At 40.2% G+C, this 26,015-nt stretch overlaps 1 protein-coding gene across 6 annotated transcripts in view; it reads right to left on the bottom strand.

Moving 5' to 3' along the window:
• The window catches only part of BANP (BTG3 associated nuclear protein), a 244,584-nt gene that overhangs the window by 22,065 nt on the left and 196,504 nt on the right, over positions 1–26,015 (bottom strand). The window contains exon 13 of one of the 6 annotated variants that reach the window (XM_073308166.2): positions 25,518–25,714. The exons of the other annotated variants lie outside the window; for them this stretch is intronic. Coding sequence (XP_073164267.1) covers positions 25,643–25,714 — 72 coding nt within the window. The 3' untranslated portion in view covers positions 25,518–25,642. Of the gene's footprint in view, positions 1–25,517; positions 25,715–26,015 lie in introns of those variants that run through there. 6 annotated transcript variants of the gene reach the window in all.

Raw genomic sequence — 26,015 nt, 5'->3', positions numbered from 1 at the left:
TATTCTTCTAGATAGCAACACTATATGAAGCTACTCTCTAAGCCCTGAATTGCAAAAGAGGAAAAAAGTGGAAAAGTCTGTTTCCACAAAAAAGACAAGTTACTCACCCTCATTTCTGTCAAATTCTTGCTACTGTAGTCAGAGTAACAGCCGTGTTAGTCTGTATTCGCAAAAAGAAAAGGAGTACTTGTGGCACCTTAGAGACTAACCAATTTATCTGAGCATAAGCTTTCATGAGCTACAGCTCATACAGTATGCATCCGATGAAGTGAGCTGTAGCTCACGAAAGCTTATGCTCAAATAAATTGGTTAGTCTCTAAGGTGCCACAAGTACTCCTTTTCTTTTTGCTACTGTAGTGTTGTGCTTTGTTATTAACCTGGGCAAACATGTATAGGAATAGCCTACACAATAGGAATTCAATGTATTTTTCCATCATTTCTTCATATTTCTAATGCTGCAATGCAATAAAAGATGCTGTTCCTTTAAAGAATGAGACCTTGATTCAGTGAGAGGGTGGTGGTTTATAGAATATTCATGTCTGAAAATACTACAATGCTGGTTGTTGGCAAATAAGTGTTTCAGCAAATTTTGCACAAAAGAAAAGACTCATACCCAGGAAAAGGGAAAGATCCCAGTGACACAGTCCAATTAATAATTTGTTTAAAAGGGCAGTTTGGGCCTGAAGATAGGAAGAAAAGTATAGGTTTAGATGATTCATAGAAAGCTGCATTTAATCTTGAGGCAGATATTTAAGAAACATCTGCCTATCTTTCTGAGATGGGCATGCACTTTCCTTCTGCAATGATAGCAAAACTAATATGAAGGCATTCAAAGTAGCACATGTAGTTTCTTTAAATATTAATAAGCTGAACTGATAAATCTACTCACTTAAATAAGATTTATTACACCCATTAACACATTCTTTCCTGTCTTAATATTTTCTTCATGGAGCCTTAAGACTAATAAGATCCAGTATAGATGGTGCCAGCAAAACGTTGTTTATTCAGTAGATTTGCTGGGCAGGTAGATGAATATAACTGAAGCAACCAGATTCTGATAAGCTGCAGTTTTTACAACATTAACTTATTATTTTATCATTGTAAATTAATCGGTTTCTCCAAGAAATCAGAGGTCTGGTCCAATCTAGTTCTCAAACAATACAGAACTAATTCAGGAATCCAGAAGGGTACACACAGTATGTCAACTCAATTGTGAATCAAATGGGAGGAATTCTAAGGCTCTACCATCCATAAAGAATACTTTCTTTTTCTTTTTTGTTCACTTCAATGGAGAAATGCGTTCTGCTAGTTTGCCAAAGGAGAAAGCAGAGCAATCATAGAATAATGTATGACAATAAAACCAAACCCAATATAGAAGGGCGTAGAGTTTCCAGGTGTTGGTAATGGGATCTATGTTACATCCTTCCACCTCGCTGGTTCAGATTCAACCCAGGTCATCAGCGACTGAAAGTTCTTATCTCATGGCTGTTTGGTGTCTGATGCAAAACCATTTCAGTGGTTTCACAGACCACTTCCCATAAAACTGACCTCTTGGCAGCATCAGCAGAGCAGAAAAGGAGTGAATGAAGATAGAGACTGAACTATTATGATAACACCAAGACCTAGGAAACAGGTAGAATATGAAAGGTCGACACTTCCTCCAAAAGAGTTAAATATCGTAATTCCTTATTTTTTCAAGATGAAGTTGCATTCATTACTATTGCCACTATAACTGGCATCTGTAGGAAAGAAACGACAGCCTCGGACACGTATGTACAAACCCAACATTGGTTTTTTTATCCAATGGTAAAAGTATTTCCAGGGGGTTCACAGATTCATAGATTTTAAGGCCGGAAAGGACCCTTCATTGTCTAGTCTGACTTCCTGCATGACACAGGCCAAAGAACCTCATCCCATAACCTCTGCACCAAGTCCATAATTTCTGTTTGAGCTATAGCACATCCTTTAGAAAGATATTCAGTCTCAATTTAAAGACTTCAAGTGATGGAGAATCCACCACACCCCTTGGTAAATTGCTCCAATGATTAATTACTCTCACTGTTAAAAATTGTGCTTCATTTATAATCTGAATAGATCTAGCTTCAGCTTCCAATCACTGGATCTCGTTATGCCTTTTTCTGCTAACTTAAAGAGTTGTCTATTGTCAAATTTCTTCCCCATATGGGTACTTGTAGATCACAATCAAGTCACTGCTTAACTCTGTCTTGTGATCTCATCAAAAAATTATTAAATTTGTATGACAAGACCTAATCCATAAAACCATGTTGGCTGATATTAATTATTCTTAACATCCTTTAATTCTTTCCTGATCGCACTTTAATCACTTTCTGTATTATCTGAAGTGCCAAAATTCACACAAACTTATTAAATTTATAAAATGTACCCATGATAAAGTTCACTGAGTGCATGAACAATATCTAAATGCATTACACACTGACCAAAGTCAACAAAAGACTCTGCCAAAAAATAACCCCACTGCCCCACATAAGTAAGAGAGTTAGGCTCTTTGGCATCAGTGACAGGGAAGTGAATTCCAAAGTCAAGGACCCTTTGCTGAGAATGTCCTGTTGCTAGCCTAAGACATTCAAACTTAGGGACTGATAGCAAGAACACCCCATCTGACCTCAATTGTGGTGGTGCTGCATGGTGAGAAAAGTAGTTTCTCAGAAAGCCAGGTCCCAAACCACTTAGGGAATTTAAAAGAAATGTCTGTATTTTACAAGAAAGCTATATTTGATTTAAATGAACTGGAAACATTTATATAGCAGCAATACACTTCTCTTAAAGATCAGGATATCCTACGGAAGTTAAGGGCCAGATTCATCATACAATCTTACTCACAAAGAGTAGCACCTTCACTCCACCAACAATCTCTTTAATTTCAATTTCAGAATCTGGCCATAAATTTGCAACTCGTTGTTTACATGCCATAAGCCAATGAAATAAGAAATTAAGTTAGGTTGAGCACATTAAAGTCCAACACACAGGGAGAGAGAAACTCCCATTGCTGTGTGTTTCTAAGCATCTTGAATCCATCCACGTAAAAAGTGACCTTAAATCTGTCAAAACTTTATTAGCTAACACCTGTAGAGTATAATCTAAGTGAGAGTTCCACTCTTGAATTGCCAAATCAAAATGCCATGAAAACCAAAACCAATTTCCACTTTACCGAGAGGAAAAAGGAGGGAAGAATAATTCCGAGTGCATTTTTATTATCTGTATAGTTTCCTTGTATAACAAATAATAAAACATCCATCTCATCTGCTTTTACTTTTAGCATATATTACAACATAGATTTATTCTGTAATGTCTACTTTGAGATTGTGCCTGTACAAACAACTGAAGAAGCGTAGAGAACATACACCACAGCTGTTGTGGTTAATGATACAAATTTAACCAAAAAATGCCAAATTTTTTTGGCTAATGCAGTTTGTTTGAGTTAGATAAACCATGGAATGTTGTGGCTTACTGTATTTTCACCGATTTCAGAGTAACAGCCGTGTTAGTCTGTATTCGCAAAAAGAAAAGGAGGACTTGTGGCACCTTAGAGACTAACCAATTTATTTGAGCATGAGCTTTCGTGAGCTACAGCTCACTTCATCGGATGCATACCGTGGAAACTGCAGCAGACTTTATAACACACAGAGAATATGAAACAATACCTCTTCCCACCCCACTGTCCTGCTGCTAATAGCTTATCTAAAGTGATCATCACGTTGGGCCATTTCCAGCACAAATCCAGGTTTTCTCACCCTCCACCCCCCCACACACAAATTCACTCTCCTGCTGGTAATAGCTCATCCAAAGTGACCACTCTCCCTACAATGTGCATGGTAATCAAGGTGGGCCATGTCTAGCACAAATCCAGGCTTTCTCACCCCCCCTCTTTTTTTCCCCCCAGGGACACACACACACACACACACACACACACACAAACTCACTCTCCTGCTGGCAATAGCTCATCCAAACTGACCACTCTCCAAGTTTAAATCCAAGTTAAACCAGAACGTCGGGGGGGGGGGGTAGGAAAAAAAAAGGGGAAATAGGCTACCTTGCATAATGACTTAGCCACTCCCAGTCTCTATTTAAGCCTAAATTAATAGTATCCAATTTGCAAATGAGTTCCAATTCAGCAGTTTCTCGCTGGAGTCTGGATTTGAAGTTTTTTTGTTTTAAGATAGCGACCTTCATGTCTGTGATTGCGTGACCAGAGAGATTGAAGTGTTCTCCGACTGGTTTATGAATGTTATAATTCTTGACATCTGATTTGTGTCCATTTATTCTTTTACGTAGAGACTGTCCAGTTTGACCAATGTACATGGCAGAGGGGCATTGCTGGCACATGATGGCATATATCACATTGGTGGATGTGCAGGTGAACGAGCCTCTGATCGTGTGGCTGATGTTATTAGGCCCTGTGATGGTGTCCCCTGAATAGATATGTGGGCACAGTTGGCAACGGGCTCTGTTGCAAGGATAAGTTCCTGGGTTAGTGGTTCTGTTGTGTGGTATGTGGTTGTTGGTGAGTATTTGCTTCAGGTTGCGGGGCTGTCTGTAGGCAAGGACTGGCCTGTCTCCCAAGATTTGTGAGAGTGTTCATCCTTTAGGATAGGTTGTAGATCCTTAATAATGCGTTGGAGGGGTTTTAGTTGGGGGCTGAAGGTGACGGCTAGTGGCGTTCTGTTATTTTCTTTGTTAGGCCTGTCCTGTAGTAGGTAACTTCTGGGAACTCTTCTGGCTCTATCAATCTGTTTCTTTACTTCTGCAGGTGGGTATTGTAGTTGTAAGAAAGCTTGACAGAGATCTTGTAGGTGTTTGTCTCTGTCTGAGGGGTTGGAGCAAATGCGGTTGTATCGCAGAGCTTGGCTGTAGACGATGGATCGTGTGGTGTGGTCAGGGTGAAAGCTGGAGGCATGTAGGTAGGAATAGCGGTCAGTAGGTTTCCGGTATAGGGTGGTGTTTATGTGACCATTGTTTATTAGCACTGTAGTGTCCAGGAAGTGGATCTCTTGTGTGGACTGGACCAGGCTGAGGTTGATGGTGGGATGGAAGTTGTTGAAATCATGGTGGAATTCCTCAAGGGCTTCTTTTCCATGGGTCCAGATGATGAAGATGTCATCAATATAGCGCAAGTAGAGTAGGGGCTTTAGGGGACGAGAGCTGAGGAAGCGTTGTTCTAAATCCCCCACTCTGAACTCTAGGGTACAGATGTGGGAACCTGCATGAAAAACCTCCTAACCTTATCTTTACCAGCTTAGGTCAAAACTTCCCCAAGGTACAAAATATTACACCCGTCGTCCTTGGATTGGCCGCTACCACCACCAAACTAATACTGGTTACTGGGGAAGAGCTGTTTGGACGCGTCTTTTCCCCCCAAATACTTCCCAAAACCTTGCACCCCACTTCCTGGACAAGGTTTGGTAAAAAGCCTCACCAATTTGCCTAGGTGACTACAGACCCAGACCCTTGGATCTTAAGAACAATGAACAATCCTCCCAACACTTGCACCCCCCCTTTTCCTGGGAAATGTTGGATAAAAAGCCTCACCAATTTGCATAGGTGACCACAGACCCAAACCCTTGGATCTGAGAACAATGAAAAAGCATTCAGTTTTCTTACAAGAAGACTTTTAATAAAAATAGAAGTAAATAGAAATAAAGAAATCCCCCCTGTAAAATCAGGATGGTAGATATCTTACAGGGTAATTAGATTCAAAAACATAGAGAACCCCTCTAGGCAAAACCTTAAGTTACAAAAAAGATACACAGACAGAAATAGTTATTCTATTCAGCACAATTCTTTTCTCAGCCATTTAAAGAAATCATAATCTAACACATACCTAGCTAGATTACTTACTAAAAGTTCTAAGACTCCATTCCTGGTTCAAAAGAATATTAACATATCTGTAGCACACCTTATTGCATGAGATCCAGGTTTCAGACGCCTATGGATTATTAAGCCCTTTGTGCTGCAAGGCTAGGAGATCTCAGAAGTAAAGTTCTCAGCCTATGTTGGTGAAGTAAGAGTACTACTCAGAGTGATTGCCACCAATCTAAAATACCAATTAATGGTATCAGGGAGAGCTGCAGAGATCAGTGCAATACTCCATGGAGCCCTGCGAGAAGGGAAATGGGATATGGGGAATTAGCTGCAGTTCAGAAGGGAAAGGATGGTGGAAACCCCCTAGACCTCCATTCAGATTAACATGCATCATGGTCAGGATCTGATGGGATAAGGGATATTCCACATGTAAATGCTACTGCTCCCCACAGCAAAAATGAACCAACAAATTCACTACATCATTTAATTTTCAACCCAAGGAGTAAAAAGATCCAATGATAGCAGTAGAGGAACACTAAAAATCTTTTTCTTAACATTTTGTGAGTTCATTCATTATTGGAATCTAGCTTTAAACAAGCACAGATTTTGGAAATCAACAATTTTTAGCAAAGGTGGTATTTTCCATAACTATTTTACATAAAACTGTACACTGTGCTACAGCATAGAGCTCCAAAGAAAATATGGATTTGATTCAATAATGTTTCTGCCTTCAAAGTATTAATATACTCTAAACACAAAACGTAAGGTTTCATCCATTTTCACGTTTGCCTTTTTACAAATTTTATCGTATTTTGTTGTTCTATTTTTCTATTGTAGTACTATCATAACTCTGAGAAACAAGAAGATATTCTTGGAAATAATTCAAATGAGAGAAAAATAATTCATTTAAAAATACCATGAACAGTCATGAAACACGGAGATGAGCGTGGTATCAGAACCTAAATGTAATAAAATAGAAATAGCATAGACACATTTCTCTATCATGTTATCTCTTTCTCTCACACACACGTTGTAGATAGATTAGATCAGAGGTGGGCAAACTATGGCCCGCGGCCACATCCGGCCCATGGGACCATCCCGCCTGGCCCCTGATCTCCCAGCCAGGGAGGCTAGCCCCCGGCCCCTCCCCTGCAGTCTCAGCTCGCTGCACCACCAGCCTTCTGGCCCGCTGCTCCTGCCGGGCAGTGCGGCGGCATGGCTGGCTCCAGCATGGTAAGGGGGCAGGGAGCGGGGAGTCCCAGGGGGAAGTCAGGGGACAGGGGGCAGTTGGATAGGCATGGGAGTCCCAGGGAGCCTGTCAGGGGGCGGGGGTGTGGATAGGGGTTGGGGCAGTCAGGGGACAGGGAGAAGGGGGGTTGGATAGGGGGTGGGGTCTCAGGGCGGGCGGTTGGGGCAGACATCCCAGGAGGGGGCGGTCAGGGGACAAGGAGCAGGGGGTTTGGATGCGTCGGGGATTCTGAGGGGGCAGGAAGTGGGAGGGGGGCGATGGGGGCAAGGGCCAGGCTGTTTGGGGAGGCACAGCCTTCCCTAACCGGCCCTCCATATAGTTTTGCAACCCGGATGTGGCCCTTGGGCCAAAAAGTTTGCCCACCCCTGGATTAGATCCATCTATCTATCAATCTGTTTTCTTCTTTTCTTGATTCTAATCAACTGAAACAATATTTTGTGACCTGTTAATTCTGCATGATTGCCTGGAAAATGCATAGTAGTTTTTAACCTCCCCCCGCTTCAAACAATAGAATATAAATGTGGAGAGGAGCTGCGTTTTGAAAATGAAGAATGGCTGATGCAGTACCAGTACCTTCTGGACAGGACATATAGCACTTTTATTTTGTATTCAAATGTGTAAGATAACAACCCATAACTTTAGAATAAAAACATTGTTCTAAAGTTTGCAACAAAGCTACACAATTGTTTTGGACAGGAAGCACAGAATAATAGCCAACTAAAACAACAAATAGGAAGTTAGTGGGAGGCAGGATAATTGGATTTTGCCCAAAAAGCTTAAATTAATACCTCCACTATAACAAAAACTGCCACCAGACCTTTAGGTCATATTTTCAGCTGTCTACACACCAACTTATAAATCTGTGCATGATAATTGTGCACACTCTTCAACCTGTGTGTAGTTAAATTAATAATTAACCATTTGCATGACATACAATTACCCATTTGCATAGCAACAATTTCAGAAGCTGTGTTCGAAAATTTCATTCCATTAACAGCTAGGACATCAATTTATGCGTCAACCAAAAGACAGCACCTCAAGCAACACAGTGAGACTGTTCTGTCACCCTCTACTAGCCACAGTCAATAGAGGCTCTGTGCAAGTTACAGTATGGACATTTTGTCTATATTAACTTGTATGTAACATATGGCATTGCTAACCACAAACATTTAAAAATTACAAAACAAGCCCCCCAAATCATGAGATTTTTAAATTATTTAGTAAATGTGAAGTTCTTTTTATTTGATTTCTGGCTTTTGAACTTGTAGCATATCCTGGGGACTTGTTTAAAGCTTTTCTCTGCAACTATGAAGGCTACAAATTTACTTTTTTTAAAAACAATAACTATGTCTCATGAAATAACATGACTCCAGGAGACTGGAACTTTAGGAAAAATAACCTAGTATTACAAGATTCTTGTTAAAATGAGTTTGCAACACTGAAAGACACAAGAAAGTATCCCATGATGGCTTCTTGTATTAAAACTAGTTCCAGTAATTTCCCACCCTGAAAACACCAGAAGAGACTGTACAAAGCTGTAATCTGATGAGGTTCAATAAGGATAAGTGCAGGGTCCTGCACTTAGGATGGAAGAACCCAATGCACAGCTACAGACTAGGGACCGAATGGCTAGGCAGCAGTTCTGCAGAAAAGGACCTAGGGGTGACAGTGGACGAGAAGCTGGATATGAGCCAGCAGTGTGCCCTTGTTGCCAAGAAGGCCAATGGCTTTTTGGGATGTATAAGTAGGGGCATAGCGAGCAGATCGAGGGACGTGATCGTCCCCCTCTATTCGACATTGGTGAGGCCTCATCTGGAGTACTGTGTCCAGTTTTGGGCCCCACACTACAAGAAGGATGTGGATAAATTGGAGAGAGTCCAGCGAAGGGCAACAAAAATGATTAGGGGTCTGGAACACATGACTTATGAGGAGAGGCTGAGGGAACTGGGATTGTTTAGTCTGCGGAAGAGACGAATGAGGGGGGATTTGATAGCTGCTTTCAACTACCTGAGAGGTGGTTCCAGAGAGGATGGTTCTAGACTATTCTCAGTGGTAGAAGAGGACAGGACAAGGAGTAATGGTCTCAAGTTGCAGTGGGGGAGGTTTAGGTTGGATATTAGGAAAAACTTTTTCACTAGGAGGGTGGTGAAACACTGGAATGCGTTGCCTAGGGAGGTGGTGGTATCTCCTTCCTTAGACGTTTTTAAGGTCAGGCTTGACAAAGCCCTGGCTGGGATGATTTAATTGGAGATGGGTCCTGCTTTTGAGCAGGGGGTTGGACTAGATGATCTCCTGAGGTCCCTTCCAACCCTGATATTCTATGATTCTATGAAAGCAATCAAGAAGTAAAATTACCAAAACTCAGTTACAATCAGTGGGCCAGGTCCATGCTGGCTGATTTGGGCTGGGCTGGCAGTGCACAGTAGCTCTCCAAACCATCTTAAGTTTCGCTCTTCATTACCAGAGTAACACCATAGTGGTACCTGTGTCATCCTCTCTCCCAGCCTGTGATACTTGGGCTTATCTAAGGAAAAGGGGCACATCCCTATGCCCCAGTAATCCCCAGATACCAGTTCCTTTGGTCAGCTGACATAAATTAGACCAGGACTCAGGCTGTTCTAACTAGCTCTGAGGAACTGAACTAGAGGAGATCAGCTGAATTGGAGGATCTGGCCCAATCTCTAAAATATTTAGAACAATAGGAGATAGAATATTTAATAATGGACATTTAAAGCCTGCAGCCCAATGTACCAAAACACATCCTGCCACTTGTACTTTATGCCTAAACTAAAACAAATGCATCAAAACAAAGGTGTGGCAGTCAAATATGTTTTGGTGCCTGTTTTCACTATATCAACGGAAATGACAAATGTACTGTAGCAGTACAGGCTTGAGAGCTCCGAGCAGAATAATAACTCCTAGGAGAATTGCATGCTATGGAGGAACAAGGGTAATCAGCATAATGAAAACATATTCTATGAACTATTATCGTGTCTGAAAAGGATTCAAAGCTAACTGCAATGAAATAATGGTCTAAACCAAGATTTATATCATTCGATCTAAATGCAGAGAGATTACAAGAAATCTTATGCATGAGTAATTCACATCTGCGTCAAATGCACTTCTTTATTATTATTCAGAGACTGATAGATACTGCAGTCAGGCAGCACCAGATCCACAAACAATGTATACAACAGGTGAGGTCTGCCAAACAAAACAAACAAACAAACAAACAAACGTTTCCTCAAAGTGCTTGGTCTTCGATCCAACTCCCATCGGTTAAAAGGAGTCTTTCCATTAACTGTTATGGGGGTTAGATCCAACCCGTACATCTAAAAAGTACAGCAGACACAATAATGTACACAAGACAAAACAAACACTTACAGTTCCAATCAGATTATAAAGATGGCACAAACTCAAAGAAGTTATTTATAATGAATTGGTGATTTGGCGAGGTTGTAATTTTAGGATGTTATCTTGTTACTGGAGGAAGAGTTGCCTCATCTTGACTCATTTTCTGTAATTAATTACAGAGGCTATTCTGAGGTCAGAAGTTTGTAATCAAATCATATTTGTGCATCTGACTCATCACAAATTCTTAGAGAACCTGGTTTACCTTGTTTTTTATTGTCTGCTGCTGATATACTAGTGGGGGAATGGACTTTTCTCACTAGACACCCGCAGTGAGGGAAATATCTCAAAAAAGCATTTATGCCGTGTTGTAATGCACTGGACATTTCACCAGCCAGACTGTTGGTGAAAGTCATAATACTTTGCATATACAAGGCCTGAACCAATGCCTTTTGAAAGACTCTCACTGACTTCAGCGGGCACTGGATCAGGTCTCTACAGCATTGGAGAATCTCAATGTGCATTACAAACATTAGTAAAATAGGGCTCAGACACTCCCTGTGAGGTAGGGAAGTATATTCACCCTTATATTTTACAGGGGAGGAAGTTTAGGCACAGAAAATTGTCTGCTCAAAGTCTGTGATGAGTGCAGACTCCCAATCCACATGACCATTAGGGCTGCCAACCCTCCAGGATTGTCATGTGATGAAACCTCCAGGAATACATCCAACCAAAATTGGCAACCCTAATGGCCGTCCTTCTTCCTGAGGCCATATTCTACCTGAACAAAAGGTCAAAGTTGATCTGAAGATTTATGCTCTCTTGGTTATCAGAGATGCAGATGTTGTAACAGTCGAAAAGATGAGAACATTGCCATAAGGAAGAAGGGAAGCTGACTCAAATTAGTTTAAAACTTATTTTTTTAAAAGGCGATCTATAATTTTACACACATCAAACACATTTCAGCAAAAGTATCAATAAAATTCCAGAAATTCCATACCCAAGCATTCCAGTTCAATGCCATGTAGGTTCGGTTAATGCACTTGTAATCCTTCTATAAATTCAGTCTAAAAAGGGGAAAAGATTATCTAAATCTATACACATAACATCAGCATTTTCTGATAAAGGGTCTGGCCTTGAAGGACTTACTTATGGGTGTAAACCTAGTAAAATCAACAGAACAGCCCACATAAATAAGGGCTTCAGAAACAGACATTACATATGATTCTACAATAACTCCCTATTTTGAGAAGTACTAAAGAAGGGTTTTAGCTTAAGAGATGGATATATCAGAGAAAAATACTTCCACCTCATAGAAATCTGATCGGGATGCTGTTGCTGAACACAAAAGCATGAGGAGCAAGCCATAAAAGAGTGACCCATACTCTCTGCCCAGCACAGATAAAAGTTCTTCAGTGAATAATAAACGGTGTCACCACAGTGTCTGGCTGGTGGGAAATCTTTTGTTGTGACGTAAGGGAGCCAAGAGGGAGATGATTACTCAGTATTCCAAGGTCATGGATTTTTCCCTTTATCTTTTTATATGGCAAGTCCCAGCCAACCCCATAAATGTACATAGGGTTCTAAAATGTCAAGATGCTGGTCTCATCCTCCAGTCATCAAATTCCTGACGAGATTAGTTATGCTGAAAAACAGAAGTTCAAGATGCAGGCTGAAGGACTTCCCTTTAAGAGAAATATGAAGTGTGGACATTTGCCAAAATCTTCAGACAATTTCAATGGGAAACAATATTCTGTCCCTTTGAAAATAACTTCTTATCCGTAGAATTTTGGATCCTAATTCTGAGGAGAGGCTAAGTTGAATGGGGCTTATACCTTTTAAATAAAGCAAAAAAAAAAAAATTGTAGCAAATGCGCAGCCTAAAACTAGCATGCCCTCGTCACCAAATATCTACCAGTATCACATACGTACAATATGTGGCTTTTAAAAATCTAAAACACTCTATCTACACTCAGCACTGTGATTTAATTTTGATACCAGAACGAAAAAGCAGAAAAATGGAAAGGGGGTGGGGGCAGAGGTAAACTCCTCAAATATTTAATTTACATCATAAGTGGCAGCATCTACAAAAACACAAGCAAAATAACATCCAAAAGTTGGGCTTTTGTTGTCAGGGTAACAAAACATTGTTTCTACAGCACGCTGCAGGCTCATAATAAATTGGGAGAACTGTGGAGAAAACGATATGTGACAGTGGCATAACCCTCCTGTACACAGAAGCTCAGGACAGTCATTGTACTATGTTTCTGGTAAGTTCAAAGGAAAAGAAAATAAATATACTGCCTCCTGTATTTTTTATGTACTCAGCACAATTTATATTTTAAATAGAAACAAAAGCATCTGATGGCTTCTTCACAAGAAGCGTGGAAAGAAATACCTCCGCAAAAATTTAACTCCAGTCTCCAGCAGAACATGAACTCACAGTATCAGGAGATCTTATTTAATGTGTGAGAAAGTCATAAGAAAGTACTTGGGAGTTAGAAGAACCATTACAATAGTTTAGGACTTTTGAAAACTACCCAAGTTATCTTAATTAGGGTTGTTTGAAAGGTAGCCAACACTATTCCCTTTATACCAATCAAACATGATTTGCAGCGAAGGGTGAAGAAAGTGGAATTATTCCACAGTGCCTAGAAACTAGTGTGGTGGATCTGAATTTCATGAGCTATTTACAATTAAAAAATTATGTTTTCTGCTCATTAAATCTAACAATTCAGATTACTGTGTTCTGAATTAAATCACATTAGTTAAAACTTGAACGGGTACCTGACTACAAAAAGACCAAGCCTAACAAAATATCCTAAAATATGGTACTGAGATTCTTGTGGCCAAGGTCACATTCTAGAAGGCCCCAACCTCTACCCTATAAACGCAAAAGAGAAGGATTCCATGTAACCATTCAGAGAAACATTTGTTACAGTTAGGGTTACCAGATAGCAACTATGAAAAAACGGGACAGAGGGTGGAGGGTGATAGGCGCCTATGTAAGAAAAAGTCCCCAAAAACGGGACATATGGTCACTGGTTGAATTATTTCTACCCAAGGCACAGTTATGGTCTTAGTAAAATGGATTTAAGGGTGACCAAAACTCAATTCTCTCAGTTACAAAGATCCAATCTGTCTCAGTTTATACAGAAACAGGAGGCCCTTAAATTCTTGGACCTTCAAAGCACTCAAAGTTGAAAACAAATGTCAGTTTGTGCAAGCAGAAAAGCTACAGTTCTGAGTCTATCCTCAGAGAAAAAGGGAAACACAAATCTAAGATCCTATGTACAGGGTAGCAGAATGTAATCCAGAAATAAACACTTATCAAATGGCCTATGGAATGAAGAATATCTGGCAAAAATACCTCAAAACACGTATAGAGCAGACTATAAGAGATCAATGGAAGAATAAATAAAGGGGAAATTGAACCCAGTAATTCAGAAATAGAAGTGGGAGGTTAAGCCGGTTTTCAATACTAATAGGACAAAACAAAGGTTCCATAGAAGACACACTTTATATGCTTAACTCTGGCTCTAATCTTGATTACTGCCCGATAGTAAAATTCATGCTAATAAATCCTATGTAATCCAAATTAACTATTTATTTACACACATTGATGGGTCCTAAATTATCTGTAACTACTCAAGAAAAAAACAAAGGTATCACTGTAAACAGCTCAATGAAAATGTACTCAATTTGCAATGGTGGCAAAAAAACCCTAAGATTATATTGCAAATACCTACATTTTATTTATATATGGGTATATAAAATGTGTGTATTTGAAAATAGTATTTCATTACAATAAACTGACCATGTACATTTCACTACAATAAAATTACCATTTTAAAATTCAGAACATCAAAAATAATCTAAATACAGCAGTTTTGAAGTAAGTGAATTTTGAAACACTGATTTAAGTTGGATGTTCCCCCTTGTATTAATGGTAATTTCTATAGAAGCTTTTCTCCGCCCCGAGGGATTTAATGGCGCCTTAAGGCTAGTGTGAATCACTGCTCTCTGTTTATTAGAACCTCTGAACTCCATTCAGATTTCACTGAGCACACACACATTGCTCTTCAGGTAGGACCTTATCACTTCCATTCAATTTCTCCATCAGGGAGAGAACCTTGCTCAGGAATTTTATTTCACATCTGCTTTCCCTTTAGACACTGCAATAGCAGGACAAATGTTTATTATACCCTAGAGTAGCCTGTGAATTGATGCTTCTTTCACACCAGCCTTTGTAATGATGCAAACATACGCTTTCTTATTTAGAGTAATAAAATCAGAATGAATCCTAACAAAAAGTAAGGTTGTTTGAATATGTCAAGTTCTAAATGTTACAGTTACACAGATGATATTTACCCATTTCTGAAAATGAAGGGCTTGGTTATTAAATGGATGTTTTCATTTTTTTTTAATCAAGTTTCCTCGACTTGGAGCCAATAATCTGACATGAAAGAATTATACAAACCATTAAAAATCTGTGTTGAGACCCAGTTACATTTCATGACGAGAAAATAAGAGAAATCTTTGTTGAGGTGGGGTTTTCAGGTTTGTTTTGTGGCTTGCCTGCAATATAAGCCTATACCATGAAGTTCTAAAATTAATGGTAAGGCATTTGTAACATTACTGATAACTGAAACCTAGCTGTACATAAGCTTTAAATACAAAAGAGCAGAAATAAATTGTTTACGCACTTTGCCTCCAGCATATCTTAGAAAACTACTTCAATTCATTGTAAACATATTTAGGAAACACATTCACAATTTACAATTCTTCTCTCTCTTTCTTTATGGGGTAGAAAACAGCTGGCCCAGATAGCTGAGCATTGGTTCTCCCTTGTTCATCAGATTTGACTCCAACCATGTGCCTATTATCAAGGACACACTTATTTCCCAAGCATATGACACAGTTTGAATGGGGCTGCCATTTGCTCATTTACCTTTTATATTTATTTTCCTCTGCAGTGGAAACCAAGCTTGATGACTACTCTGTGGCCTGTCAATAGGAAACGTCCGTCCATAATGCAATCTCACAGTTCATCTCTTCGTTGCTGCTGATCTGAGAGCTTCACCTATGTGGAGCTTCACGCCATTGCTGGCCTGTGGTTGAACTTAAAACAGGGTCTCCCACAGAGCAAGACATTTCGCTACCAGCTGAGCCACTGGGCCAACCAAAGTTCTTTTCTTTCTGAAGCAATATTCAGATAACATTTGCATGCATGTTAAACTTTCTAATCATCATTTGGACTTAAAAAAACAACCACCACCCCCCACATTTTTGAATAAAATTCAATTTCTTTCAGGGAAAAGGAGAACAACATGGGGTGTGAATTTGAAGCAGACTTCTATGAAGACTCTGGACCTGAAACTATTGTTTTCTTAGAGTACACATCTGGTTTTCCCCAACATACTGCCAGTTCTGTAACACAGTTTAATACCCAGCTGGGATCATGTAAATCTAGTGCATAACCTAAAATTAAATGCAATAAGCACTTTTTTTGTTCAGGAATACTTGTACGTATTAAGTTGAACCTGACCAGGATTTTACCCACATACAAAAAGGTCATATCAATGAGAAGGAACTGAAAAAAAAAATCACACTCAAAACTATACCTCATGCATGTGTGTGGCCAAACAATCCAAGACGAAAACTGAAACTCACAAGAGCAGCATAAACAGCCTGCTTTTAAAATGTTTAATTTGTTTTACTATTGCAACGAGAACACAAGCTTTTTATAACACACATATTTAAAGAGTGTTTTTCTCATGATTAAAAAAAAAGTGTGTTGTAGTAACATTCCCCAGGCTGTTAGACAATCTTTTGTCCTGCCAGAATGAAACTTTTTTCCATTCAGACTGTGGGAAGAACAAATGTCTGATAAAAGTTTAATTATGAGGAATCTAAGCATATTGAAGCATATACGGAAAAACTGTGAACTAAACAGCAGGTATTGAACTTATAAAACTGAATCTATAGACTTCTCTGGCATATACACACAATCTCACGTTTGATAGGCAGAAATGAATGATTCACAACGTGTAGCCTTCAAAATGATAAATGCAGGAACCTGATAATGTTATCAGTAAGTGTAACATATGTCTATATATAGAAATTATCCCAAGGCCAAATTCGGAGGTGATATGTAAAGTGGTATGAGGGAAGTCTAAGGAAGCCTAAATTGATGTAACTTACGCTTTCTTCCTTGATGTGTAAATAACTTTAATTTAAAATTGACATAGAACCCACATAGTAACTTACAGTACGCTCTTTACATATCACCTCGAATTTGGCCTTGAATGGCGGGCTATTCTTACAGATTTGTATAAAGACTTAAAATAGATTCAACATTTTGGAAATAAAAACATTTGGACTTGATAAAATCTGGTCCTGATACAAATTACAGTATTTATGAACCAGATTTGCAGCTCTCAGATGGTTTCTGGGACTGCCTTGGGAATGTAAAATGCCAAGATGCTATTAATATGAAGATTCCATATAGCATGTGGTAACAGAAAGCATTTTTCCTTCATATATAACACAGAACATGCTAAATCTGTGTAGAAAACCACAACACAATTTTGGACTTAATCAATCAATCAATAAATATGAAGGGCTAGATTCTGCCACCGTTACTTGACATAAGTACCATGCTCTCTCCATAAACTACGCCACTGAAATCATTTGGCCTATTGGAGGAGTGAATTATTACTCTCTGTGAATAACAGTGGTAGATTTTAGCCCTAAGTTTGCAGTCTGATGTGGACCAGGAAAGTCTGATTTTTGACACATTTTCCTTTCCTTCCAAATAAGACAGCATTTCTAGGATCAAATCTTATCCCTATGTACCAAAGTCTTCCCGAAGAAAATTAATTGGTTACATCTTGTTGTAACTGTGACAGCAATAAAAATGCAAGGACTCCAAACTTCACTTTATATGAGTTTACGTAACTCATGACCTCTACTAGATCCAGTTTTTATTTTCATTACTTGTATGAACTGGATGTAACAAAAGTCACAACAATTCAAAAATATTTTGAAAATTCCAAGCATACGCTGAGAGAGAGAGCTCAGCACACATGACCTTTTGAAATCAGCTGTCACATACCAATTTTCATAGAGTGGTAATGAGATCAATCCCATGGGTCTGACGTAGAAACTAGATCATACACTCAATGTAGAATAGCAACTACACAGAGAAGTCAATAACGCAGGGAGGAGATAAGTAGCAGAACGACTTTGGGAAAGATTAACTTAAAAATGCCTCCTCCTTCCTTTCATACCCAGAGCAAAAACCTTCAGCAATCCCCTATATATTTTCAAATGCTAGGATAACACACTGAAGAATAATTCTAAAACACTATAGGGGTGAAAACTGTTGAACATCTCATGGCATCTGTAGCTAATGTTGTATGTATATATAGCAAGCCAATAACTGGACTTTAAAAGTCAACAGCAGCAAGCAGGCCTTGACGGACATACTTGCCCATGGTGAACAGGAAACTTTCCCAGATTTGTGAGAGACTTATGTTATATCTACACTTGGAGCTAAGGGTGTGATTCCCAATTTGTGTAGACATAGTCGTGCTAACTGTAATCAAGCTAGCATGCTAAAAATAGCAGTGTAGCCACGGTAATGGCAAGTGGCGACACAGGCTAGCCATGCCCATGGGGCTCAGATGGGTTTTTAGCCGGCACCAAAACTCTGCGCCACGATTTGCTGCTGCCCAGGCTACCTCGGCTATACTGCTATTTCTAGCACGCTAGCTTGAAGAGAGCTAGCACAAATACATCCGCAAGAGCTGGGAATCACACTCCCACCTCCACGTGTACACATACCCTTAGATAAAATTTTCCACAAAATGTGTTTTAAGGAAATTCCTAGCCCTTAGCTTTGCAACCTCCTGAGCACAACTGTGTAGGGTTTCCCTGCTTGAGTGTGCGGACAGACAGCTGGAAAGGACTTCCTAAAGGGCAAATCTCACCTCACCCTCCATGAGTGTGGAATCTGCCAGATACAGCAGAACTGGTGTCCCCGTGCAGTGTGAGAGAAAAGATCTGAGGATCACAGGATGGTTCAATGCAACGGTTTCCTCCTTGGGGCCTCCCTATTGGGGGCAGGCCAGAATCAGATGGCAAACTCATCTTGAGGTATTTATATTAAACCCGTACTTGTCACTTTTCAATATACTCTCAAAGCTACAAATGAAACGTTCAAAAGGAGAAGTTTCTTGTACATTGCACAATCAATCTTGGAAGCACATACTTTTTTAAGAAAGTGTAAGGAAAACACATGGAGCAGATCCTCAGCTGGTGCAAACTGTCATGCCTCCACAGACAAAGTTGTGTCAGGGATGGCCTATGCATACGTAATCCTGCCTTCACATGGAGGAAAGCACTCGATCACCTGTTAAGGTCCCTTCCCTGTTCCCAAAACCCTACGTGCATTTTGAATACATGTATGAAAATTATTCTGACTAGCAACATACTAGATTATATGTCATGGATTTGTGCTAGGTCTTTTGCTGAATGTTGTACATTAGAAAATATTACCCTGGTCTTAAATATCAAGAGGCAACCCAACTCTTTTCTCTAGCAAGGGGAAAAGTTAGCCTTAAGTAATGTTTACAACAAGGCAAATAGTATGGGATGAACCTTTGATGACCTTTGATATTTCTGTACTGGGTTCAAAATTTGCCACAGTGCTAATTTCCACTGTTGTAAAAGTATATTGTCGTTTTGTTCACATAATTGAACTGGCCTACTATGACATTTACTGTGTTCTTTGCAGGGGCCCACGCAGGCCTGTTCTATACCCATTACAAGCTTTATTTACAAAGAATCCTTTTGAATGTAGAGCCAAGTTCCATACAGATGGATGCACTTCCTTGAACCATTACAAATCAGTGGGGTTTCACTATGTAAAACACAACTACAGTATCTGACATTCCAAATGAATTTCTAAGCTATCAAGGCATTGTATAAGGAAACAGCAGAATGGCTACATGACACAGCTCCCACAGGGGTTTTCAGGATCTCTACTGAGCAACAGAACAAAACATAAAACAGACCAGAAACCTATTCTCTCTCTGCTTGCACACCATTCCATGTAGATTACAAAGGAAGCATATGCATGCCTGCATCTGGAGCTTTGTGCCTTCAATGAGCAGAGCTATGTTTTGATACACTTATCAACTTTGTTACTGCTAAGTAAAAATTCTTCAGACAGGTAAAAGGCATTTATTTGTCTTCAATGAGGCCTAAATCCAAGGCAAGGATGAGATTTCAAAAACAAGTAGATTTTTAGTTGTGTGCTTGTCTGAAATTTCTTAACTGATGAGGGGAAAGCAGTTTTCATATGCTTGGACATCTCAAACTACTAAATGCAATTCTATTAAAGTACCTTATGGTACACATTAAAGTACAGGTTGTGCACACAACTGCAGTAACTGCACAAATCTGAAAATGTGCCCAGGTACATGAGGGGGTCTCTCTCACACGTACTCAAACAGTCATTTGTACATTTAGCTTTTGAAAAGAATACCATCCAAATAAGCATCTAATAAAAAAGGCAGAGATGATCCATCACAGACTTCAGAATAGACGTGTAAGTGGAGAAAGTTAAAAGAAATCCAAGAGTGTTTGATTCTGAACAGGCTCCTCTACAAAGAAACTGCGGTAGATCATCTACAACACCGAAGAAAAAATTCAATCAGAAACCCTCCTGCCAAGCAATGATGTTATTGCAGTTAAGCAATACACACTGTAAACAATTTTATTACTGTACATAAAGATAAGTTTAGTGTACAATGGAGTCAATTTATTTTATGGTAAATATTTGAGAGTTCATGGGCATGACGTTGATGAAATACTAGATGGTAAGACAGTTTAAGAGCAGTTTGAATTGCACACTGCATTTCCTCTGCCAGCTCCATTAAAACTATATAATCAAAAGGACAAAAGTGAGTTCTCAATATTTTCTTAATTGAGAAAAATTTAAAGGGAGCTAGAGTCCCAGACGCTACATTTAGTTCCATACTTGAAACTGCTGATGTGGCTATAACAACTGATGTACAGAAGCAGGAAAACCTTCTATCCTCACACTGAGTTTTAACAGCTTCATCAACACCTTTCTGTACAATATAAGCACGGTTGGATCACAAAGTCTTCCATGTGGGTACTTTGCATAAATGTATGAAAATTGTAATACTGCATCTACACTACAGAGAAAGTGAAGAATATTTCCCCCATTTTGACTACAGTTTGCAGTTCGACTTCAGCTTCAAACATAAGCTTATTAACTGAAGAAGGAAGAAAAAGTATTTGGGCTCATGTCTGAAAATGAATTTTTGTTTATTCGTAGGTCGATAACAGCACAAGCTTTCCACCCAAAGAAAACAAAGCGATTAACCTGACCTTCCAAACCATAGGGTGAGAGAGTAATCAGTCTGTATGTTAAGGATACAAATCATGCTGCTGAATTATGTGTGACTGAAGAGACAATCATGAGTTTGACAGACCCAAAATTTCCCATGCACTGAAAGTTTTGGCCCAGATCCTCCTGGGGCCATGACTGCTTTGTATTGAAGCACGATCAGATTTTGGCCTTCAAGAAGCTTCAGAATAGCCAGCAGCATAAGAGGATCCTCTGGTGGCAGAGATCCAGTGTATCAAGTCTTATGTCACCCCTTTGTATGTGCATGCACACCTCCCCTTCTCCTCCCCGAGCAGACAGTTCCCTCTTCAGCTGTATGCCCCACTCCAGTATCTGAGCTTTTAAGGCAAAGTCATTTATGGTTTAACACAGGGGTGAGCAAACTTTTTGGCCCAAGGGCCACATCTGGATATGGAAATTGTATGACGGGCCATGAATGCTCATGAAATTGGGGGTTGGGGTGTGGGAGGGGCTGAGGGCTCTGGTTGAGGGTGCGGGCTCTGGGATGGGGGTGGGGATGAGGAGTTGGGGGTTTGGAGGGTGCCCTGGACTGGGACCGAGGGGTTTGGAGGGTGAGGGTGGGAGTAGGATCAGGGGCTGGGGCAGGGAGTTGGAGTCCAGGGGGGTGGCTCAGGGGTGCAGGCTCCAGGCAGTGCTTACCACAAGCAGCTCCCAGAAGAAGCAGCATGTCCCCCCTCCAGCTCCTATGCAGAAGCGTGGCTCTGCAGCTCTCATTGGCCATGGTTCCCGGTCAAATGGAGCTGTGGGGGCTGCACTTAGGGCGGGGGGTAGCGTGCGGAGCCCCCTGGCTGCCCCTACGCGTAGGAGTTGGAGGGGGGACATGCCCATGCTTCCGGGAGCCGTGCAGAGCCATAGCACGCGCAGAGCAGGACCAACTTCTGAGCCTGCTCCCCAGCTGAAGCGGGGCAAACCCCGGACCCTGCTCCCTGGCGGGAACTTGAGGGCGGATTAAAACATCTGAAGGTCCAGATGCAGCCCCCGGGGCCGTAGTTTGCCCACCCCTGGTTTAACTTCACTGACTGCAGTGGAGTTACATTAGGATGGTTACATTTGACCCTTCCTGTTGTAAACTGCTCTCCTGGTAATTCTTCCCATTATCAGCTCTTCTAAAAGACAGGGTTGCCAATCGTGTTAACCCAGATTCAAGGCTGGCAACTCATCCACAAACTTCTAGGAGTCCCATTTGTTGAGACTACTGTCAATTTGTTCTTTCTGGCTATGTGTTTGTGAGCTGATAGATGATTAGAACGGACAAGAATACAGATCTGTAAAGCATTTGTAGAGCAGGATGTTTATGTGTTTCAATACCCTGGCTGCTTACAAGGGGCAGAATGAAGTGGACATGGGATTACCACCACCTAGCCCTCCACGTTTGTGGCTACTGGATTACCAGTAGAATAAAATGGGACTGCTGCAATTCTCATTCGGCAGAGCTAACATACAGGATTATGATGGAGAAGAGTTACAAAATGAAAAATGTGTGGTTTTTTTAATGCATTATAATTACATTTTAGGTTGTTTAACTCTGACAATATTGCTTTACCAAATGAGCATCTAACACTGGAGAAGCTAAAACAGTTTAATAGCCAAGGCGTGGCTCATGGAATTTAAAAATGAAATGAATATGAGGATGGTGTTATTTCATTAGACCAGTGTTTCCCAAACCTGGGACACCACTTGTTCAGGGAAAGCCCCTAGCGGGCCGGGACAGTTTGTTTGCCCGCTCCAGGCCAATGGGGGCTGCGGAAAGTGGCGGCCAGTACGTCCCTCAGCCCGCGCCGCTTTCCGCAGCCCCCATTGGCCTGGAGCAGCAAATTGCGGCCAGTGGGAGCCACGATCGGCCGAACCTGCGGACATGGTAGGTAAACAAACCGGCCCGGCCCGCCAGGGTCTTTCCCTGAACAAGAGGTGTCCCAAGTTTGGGACATTGCATTAGATAAAACCCATCATGGACAACCAAAATACAAAGGCAAAGAAATGAATCTTAATAAAATGTTAATCTGCTACCCATTGCAGACCTGCTATTCACTCAGTTGTAACAAAGTGAACTGTTTCAGAAAGGCTTTAATTCTTGAACAGGTTATAGATTCTGTTGGTTAGCTATGAGTAGCAGTACTTAAGAACGAGGAGTACTTGTGGCACCTTAGAGACTAACAAATTTATTTGGGCATAAGCTTTCATGCGCTAAACCTCACTTCATCAGATGCATGCAGTGGAAAATACAGTAGGAAGATATATATATATATACAGTAGGAAGATATATATATATACACCGAAAACATGAAAAGATGGGGTTGCCATACCAACTGTAACGAGACAAATCAATTAAGGTGGGCTATTATCAGCAGGAGAAAAAAAACTTTTGTAGTGATAAATCAGGATGGCCCATTTCAAACAGTTGACAAGAAGGTGTGAGTGACTGCAGGGGGAAAAATTAGCATGGGGAAATAGCTTTTAGTTTGTGTAATGACCCATCCACTCCCAGTCTTTATTCCAAGCCTAATTTGATGGTGTCCAGTTTGAAAATTAATTCCAGTTCTGCAGATTCTCACTGGAGTCTGTTTTTCAAGGTTTTTTGTTGAAGAATTGCCACTTTTAGGTCTGTAATTGAGTGTCCAGGGAGGTTGAAGTGTTCTCCGACTGGTTTTTGAATGTTATAATTCTTGACGTCTGATTTGTGTCCATTTATTCTTTTGCGTAGAGACTGTACCTAAGAGAATCACATGTGTGATTTTGTAAAAAGAGAAAGGGCTAAGACTGAACTGACACTCCTAATTGGTCGACCTTAAGAATTCTGTCTTTAGCTCCTTTGCTCACACCTTTTTGTTATCGATTTTTCATTTTTATTAAAAACAAGAGTTTAAAATCAAGAGGTTTTTTTGGAGTTTTCACTTAAACCAAGAGGGTTTGTTTTGTTGTTTTAGGTGGCCTTGTTAATAGAGACACAAAGGTGGTTGAGGTAAAATCTTTTATTGGACCAACTTCTGCTGGTGAGAGACACACTTTTGAGCTATAAGGAGTTCTGAATCAAAGAAGAGCTCTGTGTAGCTCAAAAACTTGTCTCTCACCAACAGAAGTAGGTCCCAATAAAAGGTATTACCTCACCCACCTTGTTTCTCTAATATCCTGGGACAAACATGGCTATAACAACACTGCAAACTATAATTTTTAATAAATATTCATTTGAAAAAAATCTGTATTCTGATTCATCTGGCTAATATGTTAATGTCTGAAGAGTATCTTGTTAAACAGGAGCTGACTTACAGTACAACGTTCTCAACAAAGGGTCCAAGACTATGGAACCTGGTCTAACATTGAGTTTTCTGATTTTGGGGTCGTGCTGCATATGCGAAGGGACTGAGTTAGGGCGGCAAGAGTAAGCTGAAATATACTTTGCAGTGGGCTGGGAAGAGTTTATTATATCAAAGTCCAATCTGAAATGTTTCAATTTAATATTGCTTGCTCATGTGCCTATCGTCTGAGACGGGTGTGTTTTTAAAAGATGCATAAGTAATATGTATTATTATTCCTAAAATGTTTAGCATACTTCTGTGAAAGTGAAGAATTTTGTTAGTGCTTTTAAAATGTTATAGCAAAAAATCATCAAAGTTACATATGAATATGAGGCCCTTGACAAAATATTTTGAAAGAAAGAGACTGGTTGAACTTGTTTCCAAAGATTGCTTAAAGGCAAGAGTCAGGAGAAAGGTCAAATCACATTTTCTTGCAATAAAAGAGGAGTTTTTAAAATACAAATATGGTCTCATTGTAGCCTCCGGTACTACAGGCCTCAAGCAGCTATTCAAATGGAATTGCCAGTAGGTATTCTTAATGACTATGAAAGGTGGAGCGTTTTTAGCTGTATGGATTAGCAAAAAAGCAAAACACCTTGAAAGAGGAACTGATGAAATATCTGACCAAGCTACATCCTCCAGCTGGAGACTGCTGACAGATACTAAGGAGCAACTTACTCTGTTCTGCCTGGATCTAGCAAAGATGGGAATTTGGACAGATTTGATCCAGACCCTTCTGGACTCAAGCACTGAACTCCAGGTGGGTCTCAGTTATCACACTCTTCCCCCACACCACAAAAACATTTTATCTCATCTATATCTAACAAAACACGGCTAACTACTTTTACAGACTTTGTAACTTATGGCCCAGAGTACATAGCTTTCTTGTGTTCATAACCTTTTTCATTAGTTTATAAATTAATTATGTGAAAAAGAGTAAAGCAAAAAAAACAAGAGAGAAGATATTCCAAAGTTGCCTCTGATATTTTTTAATCAAAACATTTTGAAAGCAAGTATCTATTTTATCTGAAAACAAATGGCACTTGAAGTTCATTTTCTCTGTCTCATATTCCAGCTCTAGGCAACTACTAGATGAATAGAATATTTCTGCAGCCAGCTAATGAGAGACAAATATTTCTAGTTCAATTATGAAGCTTAAAAGCCAATATCAAAAGACACAAATTGCTGGCTTTGGGCTATTACTGCTGACTCTTGGTTAACATTACCGGAATAAAGTAAAGAAACTGGATGAGTAACTGAGCACAAGAAACAAGGGATATAAACACAGGCACTGACTTTTGTTTTTGCCAGTGGGAGCTCCTCTCCACTCTTCACCCCCATGCCAGGGCAGTCGGGGCCCCGGGTGGAAGAGACCGAGTAGGGGCGGGGCTTTGGGGCAGGGCTTCAGGGCAGAGCAGGGCTTCGATCTGGGCACAAGGGCCCTCAAAAGATTAATGAGCACACCCTATTTTTTCGGTTGCTGCTTGAGCCCCTGAGCACCCATGGAGTCCGCACCTATAGATATAAAGCAACTGAGAGCAATCTGACATGTAATATATTGAGTGTATGTGGGAATGATATATTTTATCAAAGCTCTTCTGTTCCTCATAAAACTCTGCTAACAAAAACAATCTGAGACACCACGAGGCGGTTAAGTCCAGTATATACAATTTATTAAAATACATTAAAATAATATTATGTTGCAAAGTCAAGCATTTGAAAGTTACAAGTACTAGATTTACTGCTGCCTGTGGAACTTTAATTTTGCCCATTGTGTGTTCATCCTAGGAACTGAATGGAGCAGGGGTCCTGTGGC

The sequence above is a fragment of the Lepidochelys kempii genome, chromosome 12, assembly GCF_965140285.1.
Source record: "Lepidochelys kempii isolate rLepKem1 chromosome 12, rLepKem1.hap1, whole genome shotgun sequence".
Classification (NCBI taxonomy): Eukaryota; Metazoa; Chordata; order Testudines; family Cheloniidae; genus Lepidochelys; species Lepidochelys kempii.
The sequence above is the reverse complement of the archived record's forward strand: the minus strand, read 5'-3'. Positions and strand labels throughout refer to the sequence as shown.